The sequence below is a fragment of the Pavona decussata genome, unplaced genomic scaffold, assembly GCF_977016875.1.
Source record: "Pavona decussata unplaced genomic scaffold, jaPavDecu1.1 SCAFFOLD_387, whole genome shotgun sequence".
NCBI lineage: Eukaryota > Metazoa > Cnidaria > Anthozoa > Scleractinia > Agariciidae > Pavona > Pavona decussata.
Window position 1 is genome coordinate 160,432 of NW_028145759.1, and position 12,098 is coordinate 172,529.

General features: G+C 40.3%; 2 protein-coding genes across 10 annotated transcripts in view; both read right to left on the minus strand.

The window, feature by feature from the left end:
* LOC146451436 (uncharacterized) overlaps window positions 1-12,098 on the minus strand; it is a 136,186-nt gene that overhangs the window by 80,948 nt on the left and 43,140 nt on the right. For 3 of the 9 annotated variants that reach the window (XM_085099127.1, XM_085099126.1, XM_085099125.1), the window contains exon 1: window positions 254-6,031. In XM_085099127.1, coding sequence (XP_084955253.1) covers window positions 263-3,760 — 3,498 coding nt within the window. In that variant the 5' untranslated portion in view covers window positions 3,761-6,031 and the 3' untranslated portion in view covers window positions 254-262. Of the gene's footprint in view, window positions 1-253; window positions 6,032-11,340; window positions 11,406-12,098 lie in introns of those variants that run through there. The other 6 variants (XM_085099122.1, XM_085099123.1, XM_085099121.1 and 3 more) reach the window with 5 other exon arrangements.
* LOC146451438 (tetratricopeptide repeat protein 28-like) overlaps window positions 1-12,098 on the minus strand; it is a gene marked incomplete at its 5' end in the record, with an annotated part of 86,179 nt that overhangs the window by 34,187 nt on the left and 39,894 nt on the right. The gene's annotated exons all lie outside the window — the stretch shown is intronic.

Genomic DNA, 12,098 nt, shown 5'->3' on the forward strand with positions numbered 1-12,098 from the left:
CAGACTACTGTACAGTCACGGGATCGGGAAAGTCGACAACTGGACTATTTCCTGGGTCTCCCACATGCATTATAAAGCACAAAATGGTTCTATCACAACTCTAAAAAAGGATTATTAGGAATATCTACTGAACGTCTTTTTTTCTACCAATTCCGTTGTTGGCATAAATGACAATACGTAATAAATAGTTGTTGTAACAAAGCGAATAATTAATTCAGCACCTGTCATAATATAATTCAATAGTAAAACTAACCTTAAAGCTTTACTTTCCGAAATCAAACCTCACGTTATCTCCAATCAGCATGAATGGCGCCCAGTCCCTCACATCAGGATAACCATTATTTCTCATCCACTTCATGGCCTGGTGAAGAGACTCACTGGCACTTTCCCCACGAACAAGGTGCTCATAGAAACGACTCATCAGTTTCTTTGTTGCTTCGTCTGGTATGGCCCACAGAGCCACCAACACTGAGCGTGCACCGGATCCTAAGAAAGCTCGAGCGATTCCAACAACTCCCTCTGCTTTAACATGTCCTCGTGCGCTGTGACAGCAGCTGAGTACTACCAGTTTTGCACGCAGTTGAACACGTGAAATGTCAGCCATTGTCATCAGGTAGTCTTTCTCGGTCGCAGTTCCCGGCTTAATTGAGCTTTCAGGAGCAAGAGCAATTTCTCCTCTTTCGGCATCACCATGAGCAGCAAAATGAATCAGACTGACAGAGTGTATGTTCTGAAGAACCGCTTCCTTAGTTGCTTCCTTCCTTAACAAAGGCCTCGCTCCGATCAGTTTTCCGATCATCTCCGCTTCCTCTTTGGCAGATGGCAAACGGGAAAGTTCCCCAAAGCATCCCTTGTAATACACGTCTCTAACGTCTGGATCGCCCACTATCAGTGCTCCGGTCTGACTGTGATAATCTGCTGGACTGTCCTGAAAGAGCCCGAGAGTCGTCAAAGATGGAACAATGCGGATCCTGTAAGCGTCTGATAAGTACTTTCCACTTTCATCCATTAAAGCTGCAAATGGAACTTTGTACAAGACGCGATCGGGAACAATCACAAGTTCAGGTTGGTCAAGAAAGTCAGCCACAGGAGCGATGATCATTTTGTAACGCTCGGCTAGGGTGGGAAGGGGTCCCAGGTTTTCCTCTGCTTCTTCCTCAACTGGGCGGTAAGCTTTCAAGCTTCCTTCCTCGGCTGGTTGACGTGTTGAGTCGCTGGCTTTCAAAAACGACAGTGATCGATCTTCGCACTGCTCTTGAGAAAGAAAATTCAACCCTCTAAAGCTTTCCTCACAAAAAACCTGATCAGCATTTCTACTCAATCCCTTGTCAAGAAAACATTCGTTAACGTCTATTTTACGAAAATGTATTGGTTTGTTTCCTTCAAGGACCCACAAAAACATAAATGTTTCTAGATATGAAATGTACAGACAACTACAGTTACTTTCTTTCTTCAGGATCATTTCAACATCAGCCCATGACGGCGGATTTACTGATATTTGTTGCTTAGCAGATTGCTGAACTGAGATTAAGTCTGCAAGAGCTCTGGCTCGTGCAAGTTCTAGAACACAAACAGCATCTTTTTCATTTCCAATATCACAAAGCAGTGCGCTGAGGAAATGATAGGAATGACTGCGTTTATCTATAAGCGATATCTTAAATTGGTCATTGCGTCCGAGAAAACTTCGCATTTTCTCGCATTTATCAACGCTTGCAAAGAGATTCGCAAATATTTCATCCATTAAACCTACATTTCCTTCTGAAATGATGTCGTATGCAAGTTGAAGGTGCCACACTACCTCTCCAAGTATGTCACTGATCTCTCTGCTCATGTCAAGTGCCATTTCATGATACCGTTTAGCCTTAGGATGTTTACCAAGAGAACGAAACAAAGTTCCTAGGTTTCCATAACATGCAGCTTCCCCTTCTCTGTCGCCAATTTCTTTTGTTATTTCAAGTGCTTTCCTTTGGTATTCTTCAGCTTTTGCATATTCACCACGAGAACGAAACACAGTTTCCAGGTTTCCATAACATGCAGCTTCCCCTTTTCTGTCGCCAATTTCTTTTCTTATTGCAAGCGCTTTTATTTGATATTCTTCAGCTTTTCCATATTTACCGAGGGAATGATACACAGTTCCCAGGTTTTCATAACACGCAGATTCCCCTTTTCTTTCGCCAATTTCTTTTCTTATTTCAAGTGATTTCCTTTGGTATTCTTCAGCTTTGCCATATTCACCGAGGAAATGATACACACTTCCCAGGTTTCCATAACACGCGGCCTCTCCGTTTATGTCGCCAATTTCCTTTTTTATCGCAAGTGCTTTCCTTTGGTACTCTTCAGCCTTTGCATAATCACCACGAGAACGAAACACAGTTCCCAGGTTTGCATAACACGCAGATTCCCCTTCTCTGTCCCCAATTTCTTTTTTTATTTCAAGTGATTTCCTTTGGTATTCTTCAGCTTTGCCATATTCACCGCGGGAATGATACACAGTTCCCAGGTTTCCATAACACGAAGATTCCCCTTCTCTGTCGCCAATGTCTTTTCCTATTTCAAGGGCTTTCCTTTGATATTCTTCAGCTTTTACATATTCACCACGAGAACGAAACACAGTTCCCAGGTTTCCATAACATGCAGCTTCCCCTTCTCTGTCGCCAATTTCTTTTCTTATTGCAAGTGCTTGCCTTTGGTATTCTTCAGCTTTTCCATATTCACCAAGAGATTGAAAGACGCTTCCCAGGTTTCCATAACACGCGGCCTCCTCTTTTTTGTTGCCAAGTTGTCTATTTATTGGAAGTGCGTTGTTTAGATATTCTTCTGCTTTTGCATATTCACCACGGGAATGATACAGAGTTCCCAGGTTTCCATAACATGCGGCCTCTTCGTTTATGTTGCCAATTTCTTTTAATATCGCCAGTGCTTTCTGTTGGTACTCTTCAGCGTTTGCGTATTCACCACGGGAATGATACACAGTTCCCAGGTCTCCATAACACGTAGCTTCCCGTTCTCTGTCGCCAATTTCTTTTGTTATTGCAAGTGCTTGCATTTGGTATTCTTCAGCTTTTCCATATTCACCAAGAGATTGAAAGACTCTTCCCAGGTTTCCATAACACGAAGCTTCCCCTTCTGTGTAGCCAATTTCTTTTGTTATTGCAAGTGCTTGCATTTGGTATTCTTCAGCTTTTCCATATTCACCAAGAGATTGAAAGACGCTTCCTAGGTTTCCATAACACGCGGCCTCCCCTTCTTTGTTGCCAAGTTGTCTTTGTATTACAAGTGCGTTGTTTAGATTTATTTCAGCCTTTGCATATTCACCGAGGGAATGATACACAATTCCCAGGTTTCCATAACATGCCGTTTCCCCCGTTCTGTCGCCTGTTTCTATCATGATGCTCAGTGCTTTCTTGTAAAGCTCTTCTGCTTGTTTATATTTGCTCTGATGTTCATGTAATTCTGCCAGTTGAAAGGTTAGTTTGCCTTCTTCGGCTCTTAAGCCAAAGCTGCGAAGAAAGTCCAGAACTTTTCTACCGCAGTTTATTGCACTTGTGTGATGGTTAAGAAGGCGATAAACTTGAAACAACATAGTGTTTATCCATCCGTGGGCTACTTCGACCGCTTGCTCTTGGGCTGTGTTGTTTAGAAGAATCAAACATTCCTGGTACAACTCAGTAGCTTGTAGAACTCGACTTGTGTTAAGAAGAAAACTAGCAACTAGTGTACCAATCCAGACAATCCAGATAATTTCGTCTGTGTTGTTCATGGCGGTCTTAACTAGAAACAGAAAACAGAAGTAGTCTGGAGGTTTTCCTTATATACTGGAAAACAAGGGTTGGGCGGTAATCATGTTTTCTAAAAGCGGATAGTAACGATGTTAGCTTCATTAGGGCGCAGAACTGAAGGGGTGGTGAGAGGGCCGCTTGGCTTTGATGGAGAGCGAGACTGGGTCGCTCATGTACAAAAAATGGCAGCCAATTAAGTGCAATCAGTTAAGACAATAATTGGGATACGTACAACCGAATTGTGCAAAATTTACATTTCCATCTTGTAAGATGAATATTTGTATGTGATTTTGAAGCTATAGGTGTTAAACGAAGGGTTTCGATTTGTGCCTGAAGCAACGCAAGGTATATGATATGCTTGTGTAGGCTAATTCATCAATCGGTTGATGTAGTAAATGGGATAAGTGCAACCGAACGGTACACACTTTACACTTCCATTTTGTAAAATGAACTTTTCGATTTGTGAATAAACAACGATTTTTTTTTTCAAATTTACTCGAACTTCTTCAAATTGCGAAGCTCTATATATGTAAACGGAAAAAGTCGAACATTCTTTCCATGCGATGTGTGGGAACAGATTGCGTAAACTTCAGACTAAATTGATGAAAGGCAAGCTTAGTTCATCCATCTTTTAAATTTTATTTAGAACTTTTCTAAGATTTTGAATTAGAGCCCACAGAGGTGGGTGCTTTCATTTGTTATCCTATAGTTGAGCTCGTGACTGAAACAATTTTGTATAAGCCCAATATATTGCTATGTTTTAGAGAGTAGAGTCTTAAAGAAACTAATTTGAAACTAGCCAGGCTATGGGGGAAACCGATTGAATGGACAGTTGTGTTTATATGTGGATGAGGCTAAAATTGTATAGGACTCGAACAGATCAGGTTACGTTAGATAATAATTGGACTTCAGTAAACAGACTGTCAGCTACTTGCCGACATTTTATTGAATCTCCTAAATCACGACCTGAAAACTACAGACTGCCAAACGTGTGATTACGAAAAGGATGAGTCATGCGTCCCCTTTGACTCTAAATTTGGCATGATCCATAATTATATGTAAGCACTGTGAGATAGCAAACCATCATGCAGCACTGATTTGTTGAGAGATTCCTATCACCAGCTTTCCAGTAACAATATCCAATTTTCCACAGGGAGTACGTTAATGTGTTATGGAAGCAGCTAAGAGTACAATAGTACTAGTAACTATCCCATGCAAAGATGAATTCAAACAAAACTGAAACTATGTAGCAAGCCAGCAAAGAATGAGGCTCAAAACACAAAAAGCGAAAATCAGTGTTGTTGGCACTAACACATTATAGGGAGGTAGACCTGAAGTGAAAATGAGGATGCAACTACAGTGGCAGGAAAAAATCTACAGTGGGATGCACATAGTGGCAGGGTTAAAGTGCGAGAAACAAAAGCTTTTCCAGGAGAAAAAGAATGAAGAAGTAAGAAAAATCAAGGAAAGGACAGAACCAAAAATAAAAGATGTGGGAAGCAGGAAGTTCTAACCCCTTACCTAATTATACTGATTCCCACACACATTCTTGATATGTCAAGGGAAACCTCTCATGAGCATACAACCTTTAAGTGACTATACTACATCTTTTCAGATTACCAGAGTCTTTTGGCTCGGTATTAGCATGCTACTGTGATGTGGACAGTCAGTGAAATATAAACATATGGCATTAAGACCGTTCACTGGAAATCCTTGTATTTTTTATTGTCTTTGGAAGACGAACAATTTGTACAAACGTAGATGAAATAACAGTGAAAATTAAATTAGAAAGCTTTGCTGTGTTGAGACGACATAAGTTTATATAGATACAGTCTACTCTCGTTATAGCGCACACAGTCGGGACAGTCATTTGCATGGTGTGCTATTACGGCAATAGCGAGATTCCGCAATAGTGGGGTAAGATAAAATTGACCTGATTTTCAGTTGTAAAATGTCACAATCATCAACGTTACGAGCCAGAGAGGACGGAATATCAACTTGTGAGTCTACAAGAAAGCGCAAGTCTGTCAAGAAAATCAAAGTGGAACAAGATGACTGGCATTTACGCGTGATGCTGAAATATTGCGTTACGGTACTCGAGATTATACCGGAAATTTCTTTCTGAAAACGTCATGAAAGGGGCAGATACATATCTGACTCACGCGCTGTTCACGGCTATTTATATTTCCTATTTATCTGAGATCATATTGGAAATTGCTTTCGGAAAACGTCATGACCCGGGGCAGATTACCTTGTCTGACTGACATTGTCTGAGGCAGAAGACGATATTATTGTTGAAGACAAAAAGCTTTCCTAAATAAACACGAAAACTTTAAGTAGAAATTGATAATTAAACCTTTAATTTTTTTATGAAGTGGATTTCCAGTAACGTTTAGGCATCAGTTCGACAAAGTCTGCAGCGCAGGTAATGTTTTAAGCTTAAGCTTGACCTTTACTCTCCGTACTGCGAAACACAATCTGGTCCGCAGTCAATACCAAATTTCTTCGTCGTGAGCTGTCCATTTTCTATCATTTAAACTGTCGAGTAGTTCTTAGAACTTACCCCTTTAATTTACCCCTTCAATAGGGTTAATTTTCTTTCTGTAAACAGCGCATTTGAATCTAAAACATTAAAACAATATGGCCGCTACGGCCAACTACGACGAAGAAAAACAAGATGCCTATACTGGCATTTACGTGTGATGCTGTGTCTGATTCATTTATTCCAGTTGTATGCTTCGCAGATTGATAAAACTATCCTTGCTAATGGAATAGTTTGAGTCACGATGATCGCGTTATGTTGTTTCCCTTGTGTTACGCTACTTACGGTTGTACCGGAAATTCTATTGCGAAAACGTAAGCGTATCAATGACCTCTTCTCAGTCCCATCGTGGTTCTAGAACTGTCATACAAAGCACGATTACTTCGCAAGGAACTCTCCAATTTCCACCGTTTTAAATGTCGACTGCTTCTTAGAAGTTATTCTTTCGATTTACCACTTCAAAATGATTAATATTCCGTTTGAAAACGGCAAACTTGAGTCCACAACATGTTAATAATATGGCCGCCACAAATTTAATCCGAGTTTAATGAATAAATCAAATGATGCTTTGACGTTACACAGGTAGAGGTGAGTGGATCCCATCCCTCGCAATATATGCGACATGAATGGATTTTGATTGGCCTGCTTTTGTTGAAGACAATCAGAACAATACATACCTACTAGGAGAGGGCAGAGTTTAATGAATAAATTAATGTGCAGATTTGTGACTGCGACGAAGAAAAAAAAAAGAAATCTATACCCGTTTTTAGACACGGTATGCCCCTCAGGGCATCCCGCGTAAAAACGGCGAGATCGAGTTGACTGTATATGCTGTCCTTATGCTAGATGAAAGAGGCAAAATCTCTTTCTAATGACCATCTCATCATTACTCATTAGTTTTCTATCTAGAAGAAGGACTAAATGAATTATAAACAACATCGATCACTTTTGTTATTTATCTCGCTTACGTCGAATTTTTCTCGGGTCAATCCCTCACAAAATAATTCACTTCGTATTTTTACCAAAAAATCTGTAAAGATGAGAATTCCAATTTTACCTAAAAAGGGTTCACCTTCATTTCGTGGGACAGTTTGATGTCTCTCAAACCCTAGATCGTCTTCGAAAATAAAAATAAATACTACTCACCGCTAGGCGCCAATTTTTTTTTTTTTTGGATGCTCTCGACACAGTCAAACGCTGCATTAAAGGTCGCTCAAGAGCCGAGAGCCGTTTCTCCGCCTTTTCTTGTCTGCAAACTGGTTATAAAATCCGTAAAATACATGTATAGTACAAGTCAGTAGGATGCTGTAAGCAGTATAAAAAAACAGTGAATTTAACTGCCGCCTCCTCAGTTTTACACATGTTTGGGGTGACGAGACTATGTGAATATTAAGGTGGTCCCGGGTCTGCCTGATAGTGGTGCTGTGCCCAATTTTTTTCTCCTTTGGTAAACACTTCATGTAATTTTAAGTAAATGTCCAAGTATTTGCCTTCCCCTACAGATAAACCAAAAAGTCAGCGCGGTTTAACGTGGTACGGAGGAGGGGGGGAGGGAGAGGGGACCACAAAATAAACTTTGAGTCGAAAAACATTCCACTGGCATTGGACGCTTCGAAAAAATCCAAAGAAACAACTCAAATCTACAAAACCTTGCTGGTGAGTTTTACACTTGCGTTGCATGGTTCGAGTTTTAATATGTTAATATTTGAGCAAACGGCCTGAAACTCTACGACTTTTTCGGAAATTTATCTGGGAACAATGTGATGTCGCCGGCTACTTTTTCAATTACATGGAAAATCCCTTTTAAAAATGAAGAAAAATTACTTTTCTTTCTGTAAAGTTTATGTTTTCAGCCCATATTAGCGTTCCTTTATTGGTTCTGTTTACTTTTCCTTCAATTTTGGTGCTTTCCTGAAGTTTTGGGGAAATCCAGAAATCCAAGATGGCCGCCATTTGAAATCATGATGTCATTACAACGTCATATGACGTTATCACTTTTACTTGCAAACGTTTACAGAAACATCTTTAGACGCATTATCTCTCCTACAAGTCTCGTGTTTAAGCTTTTATACTTGCAAAGTTATGGAGGGGGGCAGAATGCGCGTAGTCCCCCCCCCCCCACCCCTCAATCCGGCGTCCCGGAGGACAAGCCCGGATAATAGGTCCGGTGTTGATAGGGTCAAAGAGACTTAACCGCTGACAGATGCATCAATATGCTCAAGAGTTTGGCCATTTCGTATTCTAGGAGTTCCCATAAGAATTTTTGTAGTGCTTTAAATGAAGAAAATTAAACGGAAAAGTTGGCGGGCCAGAGACTATCGCTCGGGCGCCGAGTTAAGGGGTTTCTTACCTTAGAACGCTTGTCGTGTTAACCGGTTGTTTTAAGGAACAATTTCTTCTTATGTTAAGCTTAACTGATAAACGGCCAGTAGAATTATTGTTTTTGATTCTGCTAAACTCGTGAAAGGAAAGAGTCCAGAAAAGATCAGTGAAAGTAGAGATTGCAAATGCACATAATGATATCACACCGGGGGCATATCTACCTTGACGCATAATAAGCAGGTACGTACCAAAATTTCCCGTCGTTAATATTATTTTACGTTTCACAATCATAAAAAGGAAAATTCACAGTCATATAATCTCGACACCGGAATTTTCTCGTTTCAGTCGAACACTGTCGCGGAAGCAAGGGCCTGGGCTGGTGTGTTTTGTCTCTGTGTCTTTCAATTATATGTTCCAGTTTTCAATTGTGCATGTCCAGAAAAAATCCATATCCATCCCATGGAAGGTCATCGGGAATTCTTAGGGGGAGGGGGGTCTTTAAAGCCAAAATCTTAGAAGTTAAGTATGAAGCTTAACTGGAATTTCCTGCGGGATGGGGTGCAAAACAAAAACCTTCCGTGGGGAGTGTGGGTTTTTTCTGGAACTGCACATTCACTGAGACCATGAATAGTTAGTCCTGAAAATTCGTGAAAGGCGATGATTAACGAAAAGTCGTTACTGAGATGAGTATCCCCATTGTAAAAATATTTTATTTTAGTTTGTGTGATGAAACAAAATAATTCGTAGAATTACAAGGATTTTAACAACCCTCCATCAAAACAAGAATTTAAAAGAGGTTACGTAAACAGTGTTTAAGAGTGATTCAAGCGATACGGACAGCTCGTGTGTATCGATATTTTTCAGGATAAATTCGTGTCCTTGTCTTTCCAAAGTTATTCATTAATGAAAACAACAAAAAAGGATACTGAGTTATTCAACCGGCTGATAATCCCCCATATAACCGCCGCGGATTTCAAGAGCTGAGTTAAATCACTTCAAAAGTAAACATTGTTGAACGTTCACCTCGATCGCACATTTCACTTGCAGACGTGAAATAATTACTTGAACGTATTTCGTTTCTAAGAAAATCATTTGATAGTTTGATTGATTTCATAGGGTGGCAAAAGGTGGGTCTGGTACAACACGTTATTCACAAATTTTTAACGTCCTTCACGTTCAAAAAAAAAACGCAGGATGTTTATTGACACAAATTTGCATTGAAAGAAGGATTCTGCACACCAGTGCCCAGGATAGTCCAAGGATTCAGCTCAAAGACTGTGACCAAAGCTAATTGCTTGTATGACTTAATGGTAAATGGTCGTCGGAAACCTTAGTCTCCGCCTCGCGTCTTTAAGTGGCAAAAGCAGATTTTGGAGTGTTAAGACTTGTTGAAACTTATCGTTTCTAAGGGAACAAAACCAGGAACTCATCCCAATGAAACACACTAAGTTTTTTAGTTGACCTTTAGTTTGTATCAACTCCTGAAATTCTACATCCACCACTACTGATAGCAGTTTTGATTTTCCGAAGATCATGGGAGTCTATAATGCATCCAACAATGTGCGTGCAACTTTTTAAGCTGTAAATCTATTTATGGCGATTCGTTGCATTCCAGTTTACGGGTACGTAACGTTTAACATCCAATAATTGAATTGGATGTCAAAAACTTCGTTTTTGAAACGAGTTGAGCTCTCAAACGTAAATTTAATCCAGAAGAGGTTTCTAACTCGAGAGTTCAATCACGCGTATAATTGTGAATATGCCGTTAGCAAAATGCATTTAATAAACCGTTAAGAATAATAAAACTGTTTTCATGAATATTTTGCATATTGTCAGTCGTCACGGTTAGTGCATTTAAGGAGAGTGAACCTACTGCACAAACTTAATAGCCTTTCCAAAGGCATAAGTTTGTGAGTTAACACAGTGTGATATGTTCGGTCACTGTAGCTGATGCCAGCTGGCCAAGCTACCTTGATATCTATACTGTAAGCGGCATATTTCCCTCTCCCAACGAAAGGAATTAATTTTCTTCCGTTTGTTTCGAAAGTTTGAGGTGACATTTGTCTACAGAATACTGGAAGTGTTTCTTACAATCTAATCCGAATTTCTTGTGTGGTTACTTGGTGAAGACCTTCCGAACAAATAATCCACCGAAACGAAACAACGTCGCCACACAACAAGCTACTTCCGCCCCAGCTTCGATCAACTGTTCTCCACACCCGGGGGGGGTACTCCCGAAAATTTTCGACAGGGGTGTGCCGTGAAGGTTCTCAAACCCTGACCCTATTTAAGGGTAAAGGAAGGGTAAACGGATACCCTTTTTAATGACCGAACCCGAAAAATGACACCCTATTCAAGGGACGCAAACAACGGCTAATGTACACGGATAAACACAAATCTCTATGAAAATCGCTTTTCTAATACTTCTACAGACACTTCAGTTTTAAAAAACATTTCCTTTTCGTAAAACGTGGCGCTTACAAACCTCAATTTAACTGATACAATTTAGGTACCCTATCTAAGGACTAATCCAGGAACGCGTTGCTAAATGAGGAAAAAATGATACCCTATTTAAGGACTGACAACCTCAAAAACCATACCCTATCCCGCAAGTATGGAAAGAGTAGTTCTACTTTACGCTGGTGTAAATCAACGCTATACGAAGAGCTAAGAGAACAAAAATGAAAATGTACTTACCGAAGACTGTCCAAGGCTACTTTCACTTTCATATGCAACTGGAAAAGCCTGTTTGTCGTGTCGCGCCGTAATGCACTAATGAGTCCACACTATGGTGCAACATACATGAGGTGCCATAACTTACGAGTAACCCTGGAAAGAGTTATTTTGGGAAGGAACCTTTTGGAGTGTATTTAAACGAAGACAATCAAATATTTCCCTTCAAAGGCTGTCATACCTCAAAGCGGAAGCCTGAACGAGAAGCCCGAAGAACGAGCAAGATGTCTGGGGACGCAACGCATCCAATGACTATCAGAGGTTCGCCTACAAAATACGTCAAACTCAATGTAGGAGGCTCCCTTCATTACACGACGATATTTGGAACTCTTTCGAACCAGGACAGTATGCTCAGAGCAATGTTCAGTGGATGAAAGGAGGTTTTAACAGATAGTGAAGGTATGATCTGGTACATAAGTTTATGAGTCTATTTCTCGCTAATCGACCATTGGAAGTGTAATTTATGATATGTGACGCCATATGTTTTCATGTGCCTTAAATCTGATGATATAAAGTCAAGCCAAGTTCATGGTTGGTTCTGTCGCCATATCTGGTCTAACTAAAATCTCCGGGTAAACTCACATAAGGTTACATGTACTATGCATACACCTAACCTCTTTCGTCATAATATTCGGAGAACAACTTACAGTTCGAAGTATACGGTAACCACATTACTGTATGTCCAGTGCGACCGGGGAAGCCGTGAACACCTAAAATATGTC